We start from the raw sequence: 23296 nt of genomic DNA, 5'->3' as shown, positions 1-23296 counted from the left end.
AGTGGAGCATTCCATGGAATAATTAAAAAAAATTAAACCTCAAGCTGTAATTTTGTAGTAGAAATATCAACATGCTAGCTGTGTCAAGGGCAGCACGGTGGCTCAGTTGACAGAGCTGCCGCCTCTCAGCGAGAAGGTCACCCTGGTTCAAATCCCAGCCGGGGGCCTTTCTGGGTGGAGCTTGCATGTTCTCTCTGTGCATGCGTGGGTTTTCTCCGTGTACTCCAGTTTCCTCCCACAGACCAAAAACATGCATGTTAGGCAGATTGGTAACTCTAAATTGTCCCTAGGTGTGAGAGAGAGAGTGAATGGTTGTTTGTCTCCATGTGTCCCTGTGATGGACTGGAGACCTGTCCAGGGTGTCCCCTACCTCTCACACAGCGATAGCTGGGCATGGGCAACAGTGACCCCCACGACCCCAAAAGGAAAAAGCGGGTAAAAGATAATGGATGATGGATGGTTGTGTCAAGTAAAAACCAACATTCTGTAACAAATTTAAACTTTTCATGATACTTTGTTTTGTCAAATTAGTCAAAGTAGACTTTGTCTATGCTTTTTTAATACTTTTCTATTCAAATTCATCCATCCTTCCATCCATCCATCCATTATCTTTTACCCGCTTCTTCCATTTTGGGTCATGGGGGTCACCAGTGCCCATGTCCAGCAATAACTGTGCGAGGGAAAGGGTGCACCCTGGACAGGTCGCAAGTCCATCACAGGGTCTTTTCAAACATGTAAGACAAAGAAGTAGAATGTTGGATTTCCATTAAACTAGCTGTACACCTTGTTGAAATAAATAAATTCAATCTCTCCCAAGAAGCATTTAATATGCGCTCATTGCTGGCAGTAAAACGTAAATCTAAAGTTTGTTGCAAGTCTTACACATAAAAGATTAGGAAAGATGTTGTAGCTGAATACATAATAAAAAATATATATCCTCTCCAAAAAAAGTCTGCTGTACTCTGCTTGGTTGTTCCCTTAAATGTAAAAAAAGCTTTTTTTCATCAAGGTGGATAACTTCAGTCATGATTCTTTTCTGTCCTGTGTTCATGTATAAAAAACATCTTTCTTGTTGGACAGGGACTCAGCACTGAACACTTTAAGCACATACTATCCCAAATACTAGAAGACTTGTTATTGGAGTGCATTTGTCATTAGTGCACTTAGGACGTACAGGCTGTGTTCAAGAGGTGATGAGAGAGTGTGCATAATGGCAGTTTTCACTTCAATAACGTGCGACACGGCATCACATGTCTGGCGTGCCTGGCCGACACGTGTGTTTACCCTCCTTCTCAGACAATGTGAGAAGAAACGGGCGTTTACACAAACAGACGCACAAAGGATGCTGTGAAATGTGGGTGCAGTGGCATGATGGGAGAGAAAGAAGATATCTGATACAGTAAAACTGCTTGTGAGCATACAGAATCGTTTCGTGATCATTTGCATAAAAAAATACCATAAACTGTATGCAGACATACACAGTTGGAATTTGCGATCATCCACACGTTGAGCGAAGCACACCTCGAGCTACTGTGGGAGACATAATCGCAGTAATAGGGAAGTGATACGACTTCACCCGCAAGAAAGACGGAGGCAGTGAGAGCAAAAGGATGAGAGATAGATAAGGGAAATGGAGGTTGGTGGCAGACAGTAGCAGCAGGGGAAGGAAGAGGGAAAAATGCCAGAAGCTCAAAAAAGTGCAGCAAGAATCCATCCAGATGTTGAGATGAGAACAGAAGTGCAGATAAGAAAGACTGCATGCAAAAGGATGAGGTGGCACTTCTGCTTATTCCTCACTGGCATGAAAGGGTTGTTATAAAAGAGATGTAAAAATTAGAACAAATGTTTATCTTCAAACATTGTTGGCACTAGCAGACCCCTGTGCAGCGTTGCTGCTCATTCAACTTACAATGACACATTAAATCTGTCAGCTAACTGTTGTCGCACTGGCACATAAAATAAACAATGCACTGTGGATTTATGTTAAAAATATGTCCTCTTGCTTAGGAATCCTCCCTGAACAAGGGCCACAATGTGCACATATGTTCCTTTTATATTTAGCTAATTTCTTGCTACTTTATAATAATGAATCCTACAGAGAAAGTTTATTCTATGAAGTTTTCTTTTACAATCATTGATATAAACAGAGTGTACCTGCTGACTCTTTACAGGACCCCTCCAGTGCACAGGAAATAAAGGTTTTTCCAAATCTGGCCACAGCGACAGAGGTTTGTTTGGCATAAACATGGATACGTTTTGCTTCCAACAAGCAATAAAAAGATATAAACTTTATAGGACAGCCAACACTGTCAATCATGAATGGTGTCTATGTGTTCAGGGCAAAACTCTACAACACCAGAGCCCCGTTGGACTCTTAACTAAAAGGTTGGCCATTTGCAATAAATGGAATACCACCATCCATTTATCCTTTTTCTTCTATTTCTCCTGTTTGGGTCACAGAAGCAGTAGGTCCAGAAGGGAAATCCAGCGACCCAAACAAAATATGAAATACTTCCAGATGATTATGGGTCTCTTCTGGTGATATCCTTATAGTAGGATGAACCCAGAAAACTTCCAGAGGGAAGTGCCCAGAAAGCATCTTCATCAGATTCCTGAACCTCCTCCTCCTTTTGATGTGGAGGATCAAGAGCTCTTCTCCAAACTGCCCCTGAATGATGGAGCTCCTTATGTCTTCTTTACAGTTTAGCCTGGCCACCCTAAAAAGGAAGGTCATTTCACCAGCTTGTATCCATGATCTTGTTCTTTTAACCTCATAAAATATTCAGTTTAAAATGTAGATGGATTAATTGGTAAATAATAAATAGTTTTTGGCTCAACTCCTTTTTAACTACGGCAGACTGAAGCAACATCCTACTGTGGGTGAGACCACATCACTCACTCCATCTTGCCATCATTTATAAACGAGACTCCCAGATACATCAACTCCTTCGTTTGAGGCAACAACTCACCCCACACTCGGTTGGTGAATCTTGCATCTTTATTTGGTTCTGATCCGTGGCCTCAGACTTTGAGGATCTGTTTCTCATTCCAGCTGCAACACATTCCAATGCAAATTGTCCCAAAGGCAAGAAGGTGCTCATAGTTTTCTTTTTATTTGTGTGATTGGCATCACTTTCAGAGGCAGAGTCAGAGATTCTTTATTGTCATTCGCACTTCATGTGGTACATGTGGTGGACTGAAATTATGTACACAGGGTCCCAGTTACATCCAACAATAATATGTATAAGAAAAACAGTAATAACATCTACTTATGTGCTCTTGACCAATAAAAATCCTATACCACATGTTTGATTGCTGAGGGAACTGGTGGACTATTGCAGACAAGTACATATGACCAAATATGCATCACACCAACCTTGTAAATCAGTGGTTCCCAACCCTGATACTTGAGGAACACCATGCCACATGTGTTATTTGTTTCCCTGCTTTGACATAACTGATTTGAATAAATGGGTGACTAACAAGTTTCTACAAATCTGGATGAAGTAATTCAATCACTGAATCAGGTGCTATGTTCAAGGTTCTTTATTGTCATTCGCATCACATATGGTACACGAGGTGGAACGAAATTGTGTACTCAAGGTCCCAGTTACACCCAAGAATAGCAAAACCATAAAATGTAAAAAACAAACAGTTAAGAGCAGGGAAACAACTAAAACATGCAGAATGGTGTTCCTCAAGGACCAGCAGTATTTCCCCAGATAACTTGCCATGGTGGGGCGCTCATCTCGTCCGTGATTTTTGTCTGGGGTGGGGGGGCCCTGCTTGTATAAAGGTAGGGGAAACACTGACCAGGGTTGGGATCACTGTTATAGACGATTGGATGGTCAAGTGTCGTGGAACATAAATTGGGCTTTAAACAAAACATCTTTCACTGCCACTGTAACAGTCAGTACGTATATTATTGTTGTGGTACCTTTCTAACACCACACATGGGTGCCTCCTTTATTTGATATGTCATGACTCATTATAGAAGTCAGCAGTGTGTAGCTGGGAGCTGTACAGTGTGTATGCGTTAGATTCTCTTCTCAACTTGAGAAACAAGTGGTGAAAGATATATGGACTATACTCTATATACTTTGTACTTTGTATATTCATGTATGAATATTAGACTTAGTGCCGTGGAGACCTGGCATATGTATGTTTTTCTAAGTAATGTAATAAAGTGCAAGTGGGAATCAACGTTCTGTCGCTCTTTTCCAAGCTACGCCGGAGCACATGTTGCTAATGCTAAGCTAGCTCTCCTCCTACGCACCACCACCATGTTACGCCACCTGTTTGTTATGCACTTTTGTCTAATTCGCCAGTTTTAAATCCAGTTTTGTGAAGCCTGTATAACTTGGGACTAAGCTAGCTGCAATAATGTAACTATTTTTCCCTCATTGACAGTATCATTTCCAGTTCATCATAAAGGTCACAGAAAGTTTTAACAAAGCTAACATATAAAACCACTTTCTTCCTCTATGGTCTATTTTACTACAGTGGCTGGTAGAAGTTTGTGAATATTTGAGCAGTGGGCTGTTGAGTACAGGTCACCAGAGTCAGTTCCCCTAAAGGCCAGTATGTGTTTAGACTAACCAATCTAATATTCACATGAACAAACAGCAAGTGAATCATGAAGTTCAGACACATTTTCATAAAAAGCACGCATGCCTTCCTTGGCAGCTTGGGATTGATGAAGGGTCTGCACATCTCTTGCTCTGCGTGTGGACAGCAAGTCAGATATGTCTTCTGTGGGATCATGCAACATGTTTCACGCTCCACTGACATGATAGAAGTTTGTGAAAATCAATTTCCTGATTACAGGGACTGTGTGACCATGTGCTGCCCCATCAGTCCGCTCCAGTGGGAACGCTGCAAGCCAGCATATCCTGTTGACTTGAATGGATTAACATTTGGATTTAGAGAAATATGTAACCGTGCTCAGTTTAAGCAAGTTCATGAGGATGGGTTTGGCTGGTTGACATCAGCTCAGTGATAATTTCATAAGTCCCTGAGGGGCTGGTTTCAGCATGCATGAGCTCTAGTATTTGTGACAATGTCTTCATGCATGGATATATACGTTTTAAATTATATGTATGTTCCATACGGGAAATCTCTGTTTCATTTTTAAGTTGTTGTGGCACTTCGTAGATAGCAGACTATGCAGAGTTTATATATTGCAATACATATTAGTATTTGTTGGATAAAAATATCCTCTATTCATCTTACTTACTCAAAGAAGCCACACAAGAAGACACGAGAAGATTTTGAACCGGTTTTACTTGCAAGGGTAGACGTTCACCACAGGTTACACAGATGTATAAAAAGTTCTACATCATGGAGCCCAGTCATGAGAATCTGCACCGGGCAGTGTGTGAGGTTTGTTTTTACATACGCTTAGCGGCTTTGGGCTCAGAGGCAAACCCTGATGACCTCGGCCTCCCAGCTGCACATGCAGGATCAATTCAGCTCCTCATTCAGCTCTCTCTGAGAGAGAAAATAACTCTCTGGCAACTCAAACACCTGCATTAGTGGTGATAAAAACATCCATAAACCTTGACCCAAAATCCCCTGACAATGTTTTTCAGCAGTGATAAGCAACAAAGGCAGAGAAATCTAGTTTTGGATCAGAGCATGCAGTCGCTCAGGGCCCATCCTGGAAGAGAGCAGCTCCATTCCTCTCGAATCCTCGCAGAGTTTATTTTCTCTTAGTTGTTTTGTGAAATCTGTTGGTAGTTAAGCTTTGTTTTTGTCTCAACAGGCTGCCATGCTCTTTAAAATTGTATGCCTTCTTCATTTTGAAAATCCCTTTAAAGAACCAGAACAAGAATATATGGTTTTATTTCCAGCCCATAGTTTCATAGAGAATCCTCAGAGTTCATACAAAAAAGGTTAAATCATGTCATCTGGAAAAGTTTCCTACATTTCTCCCTAAAAGAAACTGGTCCAGATTACATGATTTGACCTTTTGTGTAGAAATCTACCTGGATGAGTGAGTTTACAAACCTTCCTCAGAGTTCATCGATGTTCAGTCAGGTCGTCTGGACGGTTCGTTTTTTTTTGTGCTGAAACATTTCGTCTTCGATCCAGAAGGCTTCATCAGTCAAGGAAACACACAACAAAACTGATTCTTCCTCCTACAGCTTACTCCAAAGTGGAACAAACTAGTTCTGCTTGTGATTAGACGGTCTCTTTGGTACGCCCCTCCTCCATTGCCGGCCCTCTTCCTTGTTGACAGTCGTGTCAAACTGGTTGAAAACAACAAAGTCCATGCTCAATAATCCAGGTATAAAATCCAACATTTTTCAGTCCGGATCGAAGGCGAAACATTTCAGCACAAAAAAAAGAAACTGTCCAGATGACCTGACTGAAAAATGTTGGATTTTATACCTGGATTATTGAGCATGGACTTTGTTGCTTCCTCAGGGTTCATCAATGTTCAGTCAGGTCGTCTGGACAGTTTCTTTTTTTATTTGCTTAAACGTTTTGTCCTACATCCAAAGGACTTCATCACTCCGAGGAGCCACAAACAAACTGAGTCCCACAAACAGTACACTTCCATAGTAGAATTAAAAACGGTTTGCTAGTAATAATATGGTTTCTACGGCCTGCCCTCTCCCTGTCAACTCCTCTGAAACAGCCATATATAAAATGGTTCAAAGCATCAAAGTTCATATTCAATAATCCTGTACTGATGAAGTCCTTTGGATGAAGGACAAAACGTCTCCGCAAAAAAAAAAAAAGAAGAAACTGTCCAGATGACCTGACTGAACATTGTTGGATTTTTACCTGGATTATTGAGCATGAATGCTGAACTTCCTCAGAGATCATAATTTATTCAATTCCTAAAATGTTTTGTGCTAGAGATGTGCAGTTTGATTTTAATGTTAGAGTTTTACTCTAAAGTTTTCATAAAAAACAGCTTAGTTTCATTTCTCACCAGTTGGGAATCAGTGGGATCATTTAAATACAGTTTTAAGATGATCAGGATAAACATTTGTAAAAAAAAAATAATAATAATAATAAAAGCTATTAAAGGTTGTGTTAAAACAGGTTTTTTGATTGTCATTTGTATTTGTGATTCATCCAAATCTAAAAACAAATGATTTTCAAAAATAACTTACATTGGTTACATTGATTACTTTAATCATATTTCTGTCTTCACTGCAACTACCTCCATGTCCTCTCTAAATGGATCCATATGTCTCCTCTTTGTCTTTTTCCTCCATCCTGCCTGGACTCTCTTCTTCACCTCTTTACCACACTCCCCATTTTCCTGGACAGTGACCCCAAGTCCTTGAAGTCCTGCACCTTTGTGACCTCTGCTCCTTGTAGCCTCACTGTTCCACCTGCCTCCCTCCTCCTGACAGATTGTATGTCCTGGAAATGAAAGCCATGTTGAATAAATTGTATTTTTTATTTAGGAAGATGCATGGATGCTCCAAAGCTATGGAAAGTGAAATGACTGTTTTGTAAACTGTCACAGATGTACAATCCTTTTTGAACTACAGCATTTTACTTACAGTGAATTTTACTGCAGTGGCAGGCTAGCTTCTCCTTAAACTAACAGTATTTGATATATTTATACATCTCTCTTCATGTTAAGGTGACTCATCTTCCAGTGGGTGTCCTGTGCCTTCATCTCCTTCCAGAATGTTTCTTTTATTTTTACTTTAAACTTTGTTCTTTCCCCTCTCAGTTCCAGTTCCTCCACCTCTGCAGTTTTTCATTTATCATTTATTTTCATATGTTAAGAATGCAGGTTTTACTCTTTCCAGCCAAATCTTGCTTGGTTTCTTGCCCTTGTTATTGTCTTCAGTCTAGTCTGATAATGGTTTGTGAGAGCTGCTTCCAGACAGGCAGTACTGAAAGGAAAGTGATTGATGCAACAAGCCGATTGCCTCTGGTCATGTTTTATATTTCAGATCATAAGTTGTTTCTGACTTGAGTGTTAAGATAGCAAGGTAACAAAATTATTATGAGGCCTGAAGTCACATGTGAGCATCAAGCATCAGTTTGAGAAAAACATTAATCCTTCGCAGCTACAAGGAGGCTGCAATTCTTTTCCCCCTGATCACCTAATGATAGGGCAAAGAGTAAAAACAGAGTTTCACAGGTGGAATGGATAAAACATCACAGTATTTATGCCTTGTTTGGATATTAGTCAAGAAAATGTTTAAAATGTATGTCCAGAAATATAGTAAACAACATAGTAGAATACAACGGTGCAAGTAGGATGAATCAGTACAATCAAGTACCTCACGGTCAGTAACACTGCTTAAATAACATGATACATACACTTACACACAACATACACCACACAGGTTGTGTGACAGATCACTGTGCAGGCAGCAAGCAACAATGAGATGAACTGAACCACGACGGCAAGGCAGCAACACACATGACACAGCCACATCGTGCAGCAGCAACAAACATATTAGGTGTCACAGATGCGACTCAGTTCTGTCGAGCTGGTAGAGAGAGAAGTTGTCCGGAGCCACAGCAGTCGGGGATGGATGGCTCCAGGCGTGTTTCCATAAAGACAAAGACACAACAGCTCCTCATGTCCTGCTCGCAATAAATCCATGCATGCAGGTAATCCAGTCTATTCCTCCGAGGTTGAACACCCGAAATCAGGACTGAAGGGAGAGGCGGGATTTGCCGCATCTCTGGAGGGTCCTGCACAAAACACCGGCTCGCTTCCCTCTCCTTCTTTTCCTCTTATGGCACCCATGCAAACAAAGGACCCAGGGCAAAATGTCTGCTGCGGAGTCCCCAAAAATCCCCAAAAGTCATCCCAAAGTCCCCACTCACTGACGATCGCAACTCCAAAAGTGTGTCACAGTCATACCCATATCGTGGAAGTACAGTGCATGTGCAAAAAGTACAAACAAAAACAACAATGAACAAAAAAAGAATGAGTTGAAGTGGAGCTGTCAGCAATGCTGCTGTGCTGTGACGCATGTTGATGATGAGACCCACGTGTACATCTATGGTTCTAAAGAAGACACTTTTTGTACAATTTCTAGTTTGCTTTACATTTATAAAGAGCATCCTTGTATTTATCAGTACGCCGTGTGTTTTATCTTTGTGTCTGTGCAGGGCTTCGATGACTTCATCTTTGCATTCTTTGCCATTGAAATGGTGATTAAAATGGTGGCGCTGGGGATTTTTGGCAAGAAGTGTTACCTTGGAGATACGTGGAACCGTTTGGACTTCTTCATTGTACTGGCTGGGTGAGTAACACTCTGGAGCATGCAGGAGGCTTCTCATCTGTACACTGCAGAAAACCTGTAGTTCATAGGTTTACAAGCAAGGACAAAATCTACAAATTAAAGAAAGCTGAGTTTCTTAAAATGTATTTTTGCATTAAAAGCAAACCATATTCTGGCAGATAATCAAACAGGAAGTGAAGAATCAGGGTATTTACTTATGAGTTTCCAAACATTTCCAATAAATCTTCTGTTGAACACTTTGCAAAGTGGTAACCTATAAAAATCCTAAAAGCCCAGAACTTTTCAACTTCCAATAAAAATACATCACTATAACTATGACACCGTTAATTAACCATGTAGAGCAAAATTGATGTGCTGCAGTGAGATGCATTTTCTTTAACAAGTCAAGGAAGGAACATTTAATTCTTTAAATATAGCAAATGTATCAAGTCCATTAAAATTTTGTGCATTTCAGATTAAAATTGGGTCTCACACAAATAATGTAAAGGACAGTTTAGGCTGTGGCTGAGTGGTTACAGCAGTCGTCCTCCAATAGGAGAGTTGGGGATTCGATTTCACCAGCAGTCACATGCTGAAGTGTCCCTGGGTAAGACACTGAACCCCTCGTTGCCTCTGATGTGTGTCCCATCAGTGTATGAATGTGATAAAGCACTGTTTATTCTTTGTATAGATCTAGTAGAGTGCTGTATGAATGAGTAAATGAGGACACAGATTGTGTTGTAAAGAGCTTTGAGTATCTTGATAAGATAGAAAGGCACTACATAAATATAGTCCATTTACCTTTTACTGGGCATATGGGCACATACTTCAGGATATGGATACAAAGCATAAATGATGACTGCACATGAACTGTAACTTGATTAAATGTGTTAGAGAATTCATCCTGCTGCTTGTGATCTGACGTTTTTATCACGCTACATCCCCCGCTGGTTTTTAATGCCATCCTTCTGCCACGGCTTCTGTTGTCGATCAGTGGGAGCAGGACTCACTTCCTTCAGTGTGCGTGCATGCATCCTCCACCAATAAAGACAAGGATGCATTTCACATACACAGTTTTGTTGCCACAACCAGATATCTTAACAGGAAGCAACTGTGTCTGTAGTTAGAGGTTAGTCCTGGACTCAGACATTCTTCATCCGTTTGAATTACAAACTTTCTGCACTTCTCTCCTGTCTGCCTTTGTTTTGCAGCTGTATGACAGTGTTAGAGGATGCACTGTTGTTCCTTTTGTACTCAGAAGTCAGAATTTCCAAGTTCCAAGATACAGTATGAAATAATCAACTGGAACGCCACCCGATGCTGGGATTCTTATTCTGAAAGACTGAAATAGACCAGCCTGAACCTCCAGCTTCCAGTAGGCTGTCTTAAAAAAGTATTAGCTGCAGTTTACATTCAGTCAGACACATCATAGCTTCCTCATAACCAGCAGTCACTGTGCAAGAGGTGGGTGACACTCTGGGCGGGTCTCCAGTCCATCACAGGGACACATAGAGACAAACGAGACAAACAACCATTCACTCTCACGCCTAGAGACAATTTACCAATCAGTCTAACATGCATGTTTTTGGTCTGTGGGAGGAAACTGGAGTAAAGTGTAAGTGGAAACTTGGAGAAAATCCACACAGCACGGAGAGAACATGCAAACTCCACCCAGAAAGGCCCCTGGTTGAGACATGAACCGGCGACCTTCTCGCTGAAAGGCAATAGCTCTACCAGCTGAGCGACCATGCCGCCTAATCTGACATTGTTCCCAAGAAATGAAACAGCATAGAAGCAGGACATTCCTTATCACAACTATTACTGTATTTTAACAATTATTTATCTCAAAACTAAAATCTAACAAAGTGACCGAACTAGAAATGAGCAGTAATATTTTTAAAAATAAATGTTAAATTGTCACGTTTGTTCATTGCAAATAACATATTCAGCACACAAAGGCAGTGCTCTAATTCAAGTTTATATTTTAAGTGAGAATAACCATATTAGGGTACATCAACAGTGAAGTAAAAGTGCAAAAGTAAAAGTACAGCGAGGTAAAATATAAAAATAAAACTGGAATATGGTAGACTGAAATTCAAAATGTTTATGATTCCAGTAGCTCAAAATAAATGAATTGTTCTTATACAATAGTGAGCCTCATTTAAGGATTTTCTTCCGGTACCAAATTCTACCCATAATACCCTCCTAATCTTACTGTTATAACGTCTGTACTGTATATCTATATCTGTCTGAAGTGCTTCTGCATGCATGTTGGCTCATATCAGAGAGTGTAGGTGGAGTTCATGCTCATTTTATCAGGTGTTTTCATGGCCTATACTATTTCTGAATAAGCTGAAAAGAATATCTGCACGCAGCCCACAGACACACAAGAGTAGCTCAGCTGGTTGTTGAGTGTTCTGTAGATTCTGACAACAGTTAGGTCTGCAGAGAAAGCCACTGATGAACTGTTTGTGTCTCTCAACAAAGATAATTACAGCGTAGCTGCTATTTCAGCAGGTCTAATATCTCTCCTCCTAATCACTTCCTTGTCATGAGGGAGGGATGGCTGCACAGAGCGGGTGAGGTGTGCAGAGAGGAAGCAGGAATTCTGCTTCATGGACAGTGAAAATTAGAACAAGATGGATGCTTTGTGCTTCACTGAAGGATTCAGCTGAACTGTTTCACCTCTTTTAGGTTGTTCCAAATCAGATTTCTTGGCAGTCATTAACATACAAAATAGAGCCCCGACTGAGATGGAAATATTGATAAACGCTAATACCGATATTGGGAAGGGGCTAATGCCTATCACTGATATAATCGCTGAAATTTTTTTATTTGTTGTCCACCCCCAAGATTCTAAGTAAACAGAGAGTGGGGCTTGTTTATTCAGTGCAGATGTTAGCAATCATGAAGCTAATCAGATCCACGCTATATGTAATCCCACACAAGGTTTACAAGTGGTGCATTGGTAATAAAAAATGGTCTTCCTTACGAGCATTCACATTTTCTATCCTCCATTATTCTCCATAAAGTTATCAAGTGTATTACAAAAATAAGAATTAAACAAAGAAACCCCATTCACTGTTCATTGTTTAAACAACCAGTCACATATGATGAAGGTCTAATTAGTACTGACTGCAGCAGAGTTTTTTTTTTCTTTGTAGAGAAGTAATGATTTCAGATAAACACTACATTTCATTGAGGACGATAAAGATAACGTTACTAACACTGATATATTTTACCTCTACGTTAGATTTATTGTTCTGGATAACGTTTAACAAGGCAATAGCCTATGCTATGTTAGCTAAACGTTAGCTTTCTAACTTGAGAGGCACATAACTAATGACAAGCCAGTTTGCGGCATTGAAGAGAATTTATTATTTGATTTTTTTATTTTATTTTACAGATCAGTTAAATAAACTTACCATGGTTTGTTCAGTAAAATACGCTACCAAAAGTTGCTCCCTGCTTCAGCTGTGCTGAATGTGAAAGTGAAACTTCAAATGAATGGCGATGACTTTAAAGTAGTCTTCATGCGTCCTCTGCTGGATACATTGTACAATTGCAGCTGGTTCCAACATTTTAGGGGATAAAAATAGAAGTGCTTATAGCGGCGCATAATGGGACAATTATCACCAATACCAATAAGTCACCAAACATCTACATGTATATCAGCCTAAAATATTGGCCCTACTGATATATTATCGGTCGGCAGATGTGGTTTAAATTTTTGTTTAATATTGTTTTATTTTTTTATTGTGCACTTGTATTGATCATGTTTTGGTAGTTGAGGTCAGTTTAAATCAGGCAGTTTTTGTCTTATTGTTGAAGTAGGTCCTTCTTGTGTTTGATAATGTAGGGAATTCTTCATAGTGTCTTGTATACAAGGGCAGACACTTCAAAGTGATTTTAGGAAAGTATTTTTCCTCTCATAGACAAAAAACTTGCATGTTAAGCTAATTGGCAACTCTGAATCTTAATTTTGCAAGCATGTCTTACAAAACTATATTCTGGACTACAAACGATATTTGGTTTCCCACCTCAAGCTACATTGTATCCACCATGGCTTGCTTTAAGCCCACCTTGGCAGCCACCTCCATATTTTTGATTGAATCTACTTGAAAATAGTTTTGAAGTGAAAGCAGACAGATTTGGACCATTATAAAGAAATAGTATTTATCATCATTGTGGGTAGACTTAATTAATTGGGGCTGTAGCCTCAAAAGATTTTTCTCAAAAGTGAACTCCTATACAGAAGTCAAAATACAAATGTATCTCTCCAGAATGATGAAAATAAAACTGAGATTGTTCTGAGACGCTGTCGTGAAAAACAACAACAAAAAAAACAACATACCAAAACGATCAGGTGTATACTTCTTTACTTGTATTACAAAGCTTTGGAGAACAGTCAGCAATCACAGAAGATCAATGCATTTACAAGTACACACTCATCAATGCTTTAGAGGTTCTGACCCATTCTGGCTTCCCAAACTGAAAAGGTTAGTTTGGTAGAGATCTCACCAGGGGCCCGTCCCTCCCCTTTGCCTTGTCCTATAGTGGTTTCAGAATGGAACTCAGCAGCTGCACACAGGGAGCCACATCTCCCAGGATTCTTATGGGGAATAATCACTGCATCTACCATAACATTCAAAAGTCTCCAACATAATAAAATATTACCTCTCCACTATCTTCTTGCATCAAGAATGAATATAATATAAAGTAATAATAATAATAGTAAGTGCTATGTGTTGTCATCACTGTATGTTCCATACTGGCAAAATTAGTTCTCTGCATTTAACCCATTGTGCCTGGGATGCACCCAGGTGGAGCTGTGGGCAGCTATGTAGGCACTTGGGGAGTAATTAGGGATTAGATGTCTTGCTCAGAGACACCATGCCATGTGGGAATGGCTGGGGATTGAACATGTGACTTTCAGGTCCCAGGTCAGCTGTCCTACCTCTACCCCATCTCAGAACTTTCAGTTTCCTTACTAGGTTTTCCACATGGAGCTTAAAAGAGAGATGCAAATTGACTAAGGTTAAAAAAATATTTGTAGGAATCGACAAACTCAATAGAGGAAACATTCGAGGATAAAATCAAAAGAAGAGCTGTTGGGATCGACTTCCTGTTTGAAAAAAAGCATCCTTTTGGTTTTGTCAGCATTTTGGAGACGTTTGAGATGGAACAAATCTGACTGGATGATGTTGAAAGCGGATTACAAAAGATGGAAAACTTTAGCAACTGTTTTTAACTCAACAATAAACAACTGTATCATCAGCATAGGAATGTAAGGATGTATCAGGGATGCTCTGACCTACATTACCTTTATAGATTGTAAAGAGGGTGGGTCCTAAGACTGAGTCTTGTGGTACATCATTGTTGACTGTCAAATAACTAGAGGAAGTACCATTATGTTGAGCACATTGCCTCCGATCTGAAAGATGGTTAGAGAACCAACCAATTTTGTGTTTTGAAAAAGCAATTTCTGAGAGCTTATGACACAAGATGTCATAATCCACAGTGTCAAAAGCTTTCGACAGGTCTAAGAAAAGTGCAGCACAATAATCATTAGCATTCAGTGCTTCAACAACGTCATTAAAAACCTTCAGCGACTCAGTCATTGTGCTGTGTTGTTTCCTGAAACCAGATTGATGGGGAAGTAAGATGTTAAATGAGTCCAGGTAATTTTTGATTTGAGAGTTTATCAATTTTTCTAGAACCTTGGCTAAAATGCAGAATTTTGAGAATGGTCAATAATTGTTCAGTGAGGTGGGGTCACCTCCCTTCAGCAAAGGTAGAAAAAGTAGAGCAGAAAAAGTTACAAAGTCTACATTATTATCATAAGATATAGAGGGCGGTGCAAGCATTCCCTCAACAGACACCCGCAGCAACACCCAGGACTATTTACAAAACACGGTCAGAATTTTGTGAACATGGTTTAAAACATTTAAGCAACACGACTGCTAGCCTTACGTGAACAACTCGAGAAGCCAACACCACATTGAGCTGTGACTGGAGACTAAACAACAAACAGCATTTGTGAAGGTTCTTGGTTTTCTTGCTTGTGACAGAAAGTTTCAAAACTTGAATTTTCAGTTTATAGCAAAACAAACAAACAAAAAAAGAAGAAGTGCAAATTTCTTGACAGAGGAATTCACAGTTAAGTTTCTGTAGAACTATCCTGATGCATGCTCAATAATCCAGGCAAAAAAGTCTTAAAAAGTTAAGTCAGGTCCTCTGGACGTTCAAAAAACACAATTATTATTTTATTATTTATTTATTATGAATTACTATAACAAAATAAATTTTGTTTGTTTGTTTTTTGAACGTCCAGAGGACCTGACTTAACTTTTTAAGATTTCTGTAGAACTCTTTTTTCATTTTTGTGAAATATCATCTGTTTAGTTTTGTTACTGTATGAAAACTTTGATAGTTTGCATTTTAACATGGCATTGTGTGACATGTTTACACCCATCAAATTAAATGTGAATTGGAGTGTTTGTGGAAAACAACCCTCCTGCCTGCCATTCATCAGTTGTTGTGCAGCACTTTTGATGCTCTTCTTCACCAAAGATCTCCTCGCAACATAAAGCTGCAGATAAGGCGCTGAGCCTCCGAGGTCACGAGGTGCAGTTTATTTACCAGTGGTCATTTGAAGAGAAGGATGTTACAGCCTGGGTATTTACCAGTTCATCACAAAGACATAAAGAAACACAAGCTTTCACTCCCACAACTTTAGAGACAATTTAAAGTTTCAAGTAACCCTAATGTGTATATTTCTGGATTGCCAGTAGAAATAGGAGTACTTAGAGAAAAGCTGTGCATGTAGGAGGAGAACATTCTAAATCTATCTGGAAGTGAGATTATCAATCTGGAATGAATCAATGAAAATGCAAAAAGTTTGACTTTTGAGTCAGTGCCTCAGATAAGTACAGCCTAACATCACATTGTCCTTTAATTTTTCTCATTGTGCACTTAAAGCATTTTTTTACAAGTAATTAAACATGTCTCAAGTTCTTCTCTAACTAACTTGTATAAATGCTGTGAAGCAGGTCTTCAAGCAGTTACATGTTTTCACTTCTATATGAACAATAAAACTGAGTTCAAGCATATTTTTGTCAAACCTTCAAAATAAAAAAATAAAAAACAAAGGCAGCTGTGGCTTAGTGGTTAGGGCAGTTGTCCTGTAATGAAGGAGTTGTGGGTTCGATTCCACCAGCAGTCACGTTGAAGTGTCCATCGGCAAGACACTGAACCCCTCATTGCCTCTGATGTGTGTCCCATCAGTGTATGAATGTGACCTAAAGCTCTACAGATTCAGCTTATCTTTGTTGAGATGTAGTAGAGGGATGTATGTGACAAGAATTAATTTTAAGATTCAAAAACTCAGCCAGACAACAATAAAGGTTAAATAGTTTATTGGTTTGCAGCTGCTGGTGGGAACAGCACTCCTCAAATCTGGGTCCAGATGTGGGAACAAATCTGCAGTGATATGACAATTAGTGGTCGGTAGGTTTCGGAGTTGGGATGATGACGTCACGTAGCTGGTGGAGATGCAGAAGCAGAGAAGTGTAGTGATTGCTATGAGCAATGGGCTAATCCAGAGTTGGGGCCCGTTAGGGGAAGCATGGGTCATGCACGGGGGCTCAGAGGTCTTTAAACAAATCCAAAGGGCAGTCCAGAATCCAGAATCTAAAAGCCAGGAAGCTTTGTCGTTGTCAGGATCAGAAGGGCAGAGCAAGAACCTATGGGAGCAGGCATAAAGGTAAATCCAGGAGGCAGGCTTGGAGTCAAAACAAGAGATTCAGACGAGATCAGAGAGGAAAAGCTGGACATCTAGTACCAACAATGGGTTTGATAATCTGGCAAGGAGCTTGTGTGACAAGAGCTCTTAAATAGAGCAGGCAGCAGGTGCAGGGCATGAGGCTAATTGATCTGTGGTGCAGAGTATGGATGGCATGACTTCATCTTTTTTAATGTCAACTTCAAGAATATAAAAGTCAAGTTGACGTCGAATAGTCCCTGTGACGTCATAGAAACTCAAAATGTCATATTATTATTAACCTATATTTATTATGAAACACGCGGCACGTAAAAAACATAATTTAAAAAAACGGGGGCGGGCTGTGGTGGATTAAACAAAGTTCGTTTGCTGTCAATAGTGTCATTGTTTACAGTTTTTGGTTTTCGATCCTGATTTACGTGTAAGTAAACAAGTGCATCAACATGAGCAGGATGAAGCTATTCCCAGCAAGAGAGAAAATGATCTCACTGTGAGTGCTGGTTGCCAGAAGGGTTAAACCACTTCTGCTGGTTGCTGGCCCACCACTGCAGCGGGTTCACCATTGTGGGAATCTACGGTAACCGGGGGGGGGGGGGGGGGGATCACGGACCTCTTCAGCAGCAGTGGAGCAGTGTGCTGATCTCCTGTCACTCTGGAAATGTGGCCCAAAAAGTTGCATCAAATCCTCCTCGAGTCTGGCTTTTTTTCCCCATCACCAGCTCACTCCGATCATTGGGCATATCCTCCATCACTTGACTGCCACTAGTGGACGTGAAATTTATAAACTCACAAGATGTCCTAGAATTGACTGGTCAACTAGCTGATTCAACCGCTAATGCAGAGTGGGTCTGGCTGAAGCAAAGCTTGAGAGCAGAGCATGACATGAAGAGGGCAGAAACATTGCAGTATGAATATGTTTGTACAAAGTAGTAGAGTGCTGTATGAATATGTGTGTACAAAGTAGTAGAGTGCTGTATGAATGTGAGTGTGGAGGTAAACAAGGGCACAGATTGTGTTGTAAAGAGCTTTGAGTACATTGATTAGATTGGATGGAGCTTTATAAGTACAGTCCATTTACCAATATTATACAAACCACATTATATAATGCACACTTATTGTGTCCTGTTAAGACTCTTGGACACTTCCAGACCCTAGTTTAGCTTAATATTTGTAAAACTGACTGAAACATAACATTTTTGTGCTGGGTAGTTTTAATGCTTTCCTTTCTGAAAGGTTTATCAGCAGTTCATTTATTATTTTGGGAGCAGATGGACACCCATTGGTTTTATATGTGGACCACTTGCAACTGAAGTTGGAGAGCCCTGTCCAAAATATAAATTGTCAAGCTATTCACACAAAACCGTCTTTGCAGAATGTGGCTGCACGGCTCGCTGGTCACTTGATCCAAACACTCAGAAATCAGTGGGACTGCAATGGAAAGTTCATGTACTGTTTTTTCGCACATGCGGAGTCTCCAACAGTTAGAGTGACTCATGAGACACCACTTCATGGGAAACATTTTTCTCAACAACCTTAAAATTAAAGATTGTACGAGCCAAAGCATCTTGTAGAAAATGAAGTCAGGCTTTTTATTTGATCATCACCACCAAACTTGTCAAACTTTCAAAAGGCAATTTTTTCTATAAAGTAACAGTTACCTGCTTAAACAAACGGATATGATTCCATTGATAAAATGACCTGAAAACAGTTTTATTTATTTAGGCATCTATCTATTGATTACAGATGTGGCACTCCAATCGATGGCTGAGGGAGTCTTAATGGCAGCGTGCAGAAGCACTTACTGCCTCAGACGGTATCCTATTCATACAACATCAATCCAACTTTACACTTTCCCTGTGGTTCCAATCACAAGGACCGATGGGAGCAGGAGGGGTGGAGGGAGGAAGGTCCAGGTACAGAGAAATAAACTGACACAGACCTGGAGAGACCAGAGAAGCTGCGGAGGTTCATTAAAACTTCCTCTATATTTAATCTGCTGTGTTCGGAGAGAAGATATGGATTTAAACTCCAATAATGGCTCAATCTGACAGTATTTTACTTAGAAGACTAAAAATACACTCTATATAATGTACATATATACATTTACAATATATATATGTGTATGTATATATATATGGTTGCACTAATTCTATAAATGTTTTATCAGATTTAATATATGTGCGTTTTTTTAATGTATTACTTTACACTTAAACAGACTTTAAATATTTACATGGTTCTATTGGATTCCAGACCTGGGATTGAATCAAATTAACAATAAATACATTAATAAATAAAATGGGAGGGGACGTGGGGGGGGGGGGGTGTCAGAGCCTAATTCTGTATATCATTTCTTTTCTGCTCTCCATGATTTATTGATGACACTCTGGATTTTCTCCAGTTCTTGTGGGAGAAGCAGAAAAGAGAAAGGTGGTGAAGTTGATGGAACGTAAGAGAAGTCAAAGAGGAGCATTTAAAGATGTCTGACAGGGAGACAAAGTGAGAGACACAAAGGGAAGGCCAGAATTAGGCAGTGAGAAAAAAAAGAAAAGACGAGAACTTACAGGAAGATAGACTAAAGGAAAACTGTTCTTAGTTAAACAATAAATATGGAGGTTTATTTTTATGAAGGCATGACGAAAAGTGAAATACTAAATTACTTTCTACTGAATGCAGCAGTGCATAAAGTCTCTCTTTGATACAGTTGTTGAATTACACAGTTTGGGCAGATTGACTAGATGTCTGCATGGCTTTAATAACAATTACATGTTAAAGTCACGATTCAAAGCACATTCTACAAAACAAACAGTGCTTGATGCTGGTGTGCAGTGTAAAAACAAGGTAATATGTTACTGAAGAAAAACTAGGAAAGAAACTAGGACAACAGTATTTCTTTGGAAAATAGCAGAGTGAGACAGCAGCAGAAAACTTTAAAGAATTCACCCTGAAAAACTCTGCTTTATAGCAAATATTTATTTTGTAAAGATTTAATACATTATTTCCACACCATTCATCACTCCTGTCTGTCATTTGTCCAAGGTTGGGTCATGGAGGGTGCAGGTCAGAGACAGAAGTTTTCAAATCAGCAACACTCTGCAGCTCCTCCTGGGGAATCTCAAGCTGCTCCCAGATCAGGAATATATACATTATATACACAAAAAAACCTCTTCAAGACACCAAGCTACTGGGGCTATGTTCATAATGCAGTCAAAAGCTGTCCAAATCAGATTTTTTTTTTGGCCAGTATGTGACCACTATCAAAATATCATTTTTTTTTTTCATGACTGCCCATGACAAATTGATTTTATTAAAATCCAATAAATCTAGTTTTCTGTCTAATTGAAATCTGTCTAACATTCTACATTCAACATACCCTGACTCTAGCTCACCACTTATTATTCAATATTCATATCTGAGTTTCTATGTATAAATTTGTTATATTTGAGTGTAATATGTCAATATAACGATACTACAGACAGAAGCATGTGATCCAGTTCAGGATGTTGCACCTCAGAGCCTGCGTAGATCATTCATGAACAACAGAGGTATAACTGGTTTACTGCTGTCCCTCCCCCTCCTTGTTGGCGTGTGGCAGACAGTCTCAGGACTGCTGATTTTCTTTCTCTGTCCACGGTGTCCTCGTTCACCGGGGACATCTTCCATTAGTGAGATTATGTCCCCAGTACAAGTGGATCAGCAGATCAGTCATCAGTATTCATTCTGAGGAGCAAAAGTTCATGGAGCCGAGAGAAGGGATAATATACAGTCAGGTACACAACAGGGCTTTTATTAATAAATGTAGTAAAGGTGTAATAAAGATGTAGTAATCAAGTCAGTTTTATTGTCATTTCACCACATGTGGTACATGAGGTGGAACAAAATTATATACTTAGGGTCCTAGTTACACCCCAAAATAGCAAAATATAATGTAAAAAACAAAAAACAGTAAATAAGCATTTAAGATATACACTAAGATATACGCTAAACGAATGCCATATGTTACGTTTAAAGATATAAGATATACACTAAACACTAATAATGTAAAACAATATGGCGTAACAACAGCAGCCGAACATTAGTCTGTGGTGAGTAGATGGGTAGGAATGAATACAGCGGTCAAGAACATTCAAGTCTAAATTTTCCTTAGTTCTCCTGCAAGAAGTTATGATTTTAAAATTATATATTTTTTTAACTGAGTGCCGATTGTGCCGATTTGTTTTCAAGAGAAATAGTCGAAGAGTAGAAGGAAATCAGAATATCTCTGTAACTGACAGTCAGATCGAGTTTCATCAAAGAATCTTTACAACATAATACAAACTTGTTGGCCTACAATTAAGCAATGAAACAGAGGAGGGCTTCAGATTTAACCATTTCCTTTTAGATTTTCACTCTTTTGTCAGAATTTCCATCCATCCATCCATCCATCCATCCATTCATCATCTTTACCCACATCTTCCATTTCGGGTCATGGGGGTCACTGGTGCCCATGTCCAGCTATCACTGTGTGAGAGGTGGGGGACACCTAGACAGGTCTCCAGTCCATCACAGGGACACCTGGACAGGACTCCAGTCCTTCACAGGGGCACATAGAAACAAACAAGACAAACAATCATTCACTCTCTCACTCGAGGGACAGTTTAGAGTTACCAGTCAGACTAACATGCATGATTTGGTCTGTTGAAGGAAACCGGAGTACCTGGAGAAAACCCATGCAGCACGGAGAGAACATACAAACTCCACCTAGAAAGATCTCTGGCCAAGATTTGAACCGGCAACCCTTTCACTGAGTGGAAACAGCTCTACCAACTGAGCCACCATACTACCCCAGGATTTGCATAAACTATTAATTTGGAAAAATCAAGAAGAAAAATTTTGATTTTTCCTTTTTTCTCACTCTAGATTTCACCAGGATCTAACTATTTTTCTATATCTCCTCATCTGTAACCAGCTCACCTTAATCTGTTATATATATAAGAATGGATGTTCCTAAAACTATCAGAATGAAGCAAGAAACTAGAACGTTGCTCTGACTGAGATCGGCACGACAGACAGATGTATAACCAGCAGCAGAGAGTCAGACAGATAAAGGTCAGGTGGGGACAGGCTGGATTAAACATCTCACGCTGTCCTGCATTCTCCAGCTGCCTCACATGCTTTTTCTATTTTAGGTCCTTCTGAGCAACATTGCGTCTTCTTCGTATACATAAATGAATGTGGGGGCTTGGTTTCAAGCCAGAATTGCTTTTGGTTTTGACAAAGCTAGACATCTGTATGTTTACAGCACTTCACAACAAAGTCAGCTATAGAGAAGACAAACGAGCCGTTTAGATTTATGTAGGTGTACTCGTGCTTGTGTCTTTGCATGACTTACAGAAAACTCATTAGATTTTTCTGTGAGCTTGACCTTCCGTGAACCTCTCCACATAATGATGTGCACATGTACTATGACAGCGTTTGTTACAAGATGTATAACTCTTGCTCGTCCTTGAATCCTTCTCGTGGCGAGCTTGAGTTTGATTGCGAAGTCTCCTCACGCAGACATCCTCTAAGATCGGGCCTTCCCCATTCTCTCTCGTTTCTTATTCTGTGAGGCAACCTCTGACTGCCCTTCCGTGGATCAGCATCATCAACCGTGGCACAGACTCTGCATGATTTCCTGCTGTCTCGATCGTTTGTTTGATACTGTCCATTTCTTCTCAGCTGTTTCTTTCCTCTAGATTAGAATGGACAGGTCAGTTTCCAATGAGTCCACCAAACATCATCTGGCTCTCATCAAATGAAGCAAGTGTTTTTGTATAGGCTGTTTTTCACTAGAAATCATTCATCATCTACTTTTAAGTTTGTTTATGTAACTCTGTCGGATGGGGAATTACCCTAATGTTTGTATTAAAAGGCTCGGGGGAATCGTAGCTTGTCTGTTGCGCTCAAGCACACGTTTTCCCTTTGGTATTATGATAAGGCTACTATAAATTACTTATAAAGATGACTGACCATGCCTCAACATTATAGCAATGGCAAATGTATTGTCTGCACGCAAATATATATATATATATAAATATATATATATATGTATATATATATATATATATATATATATGTATATATGTATATATATATATATATATATATATATATATGTATATCCATCCATTATCTTTACCCGTTTATTCCATTTTGGGTCACGGGGGTCGCTGGTGCCCATGTCCAGCAATCACTGTGCGAGGGGCGGGGTACACCCTGGACAGGTCGCAAGTCCATCACAGGGCCACATAGAGACAAACGAGACAAACAACCATTC

General features: G+C 39.7%; 1 protein-coding gene across 1 annotated transcript in view; it reads left to right on the top strand.

Moving 5' to 3' along the window:
* cacna1g (calcium channel, voltage-dependent, T type, alpha 1G subunit) overlaps nucleotides 1-23296 on the top strand; it is a 409969-nt gene that overhangs the window by 173203 nt on the left and 213470 nt on the right. Inside the window, exons 3-4 of the mRNA XM_037691266.1 lie at nucleotides 9106-9239; nucleotides 17381-17394. Coding sequence (XP_037547194.1) covers nucleotides 9106-9239; nucleotides 17381-17394 — 148 coding nt within the window. The remainder of the gene's footprint in view (nucleotides 1-9105; nucleotides 9240-17380; nucleotides 17395-23296) is intronic.

This window comes from Nematolebias whitei, chromosome 17 (genome assembly GCF_014905685.2).
Source record: "Nematolebias whitei isolate Nwh7 chromosome 17, NemWhi1, whole genome shotgun sequence".
Taxonomy (NCBI): domain Eukaryota; kingdom Metazoa; phylum Chordata; class Actinopteri; order Cyprinodontiformes; family Rivulidae; genus Nematolebias; species Nematolebias whitei.
This window is presented reverse-complemented; position numbering and strand designations above follow the sequence as displayed.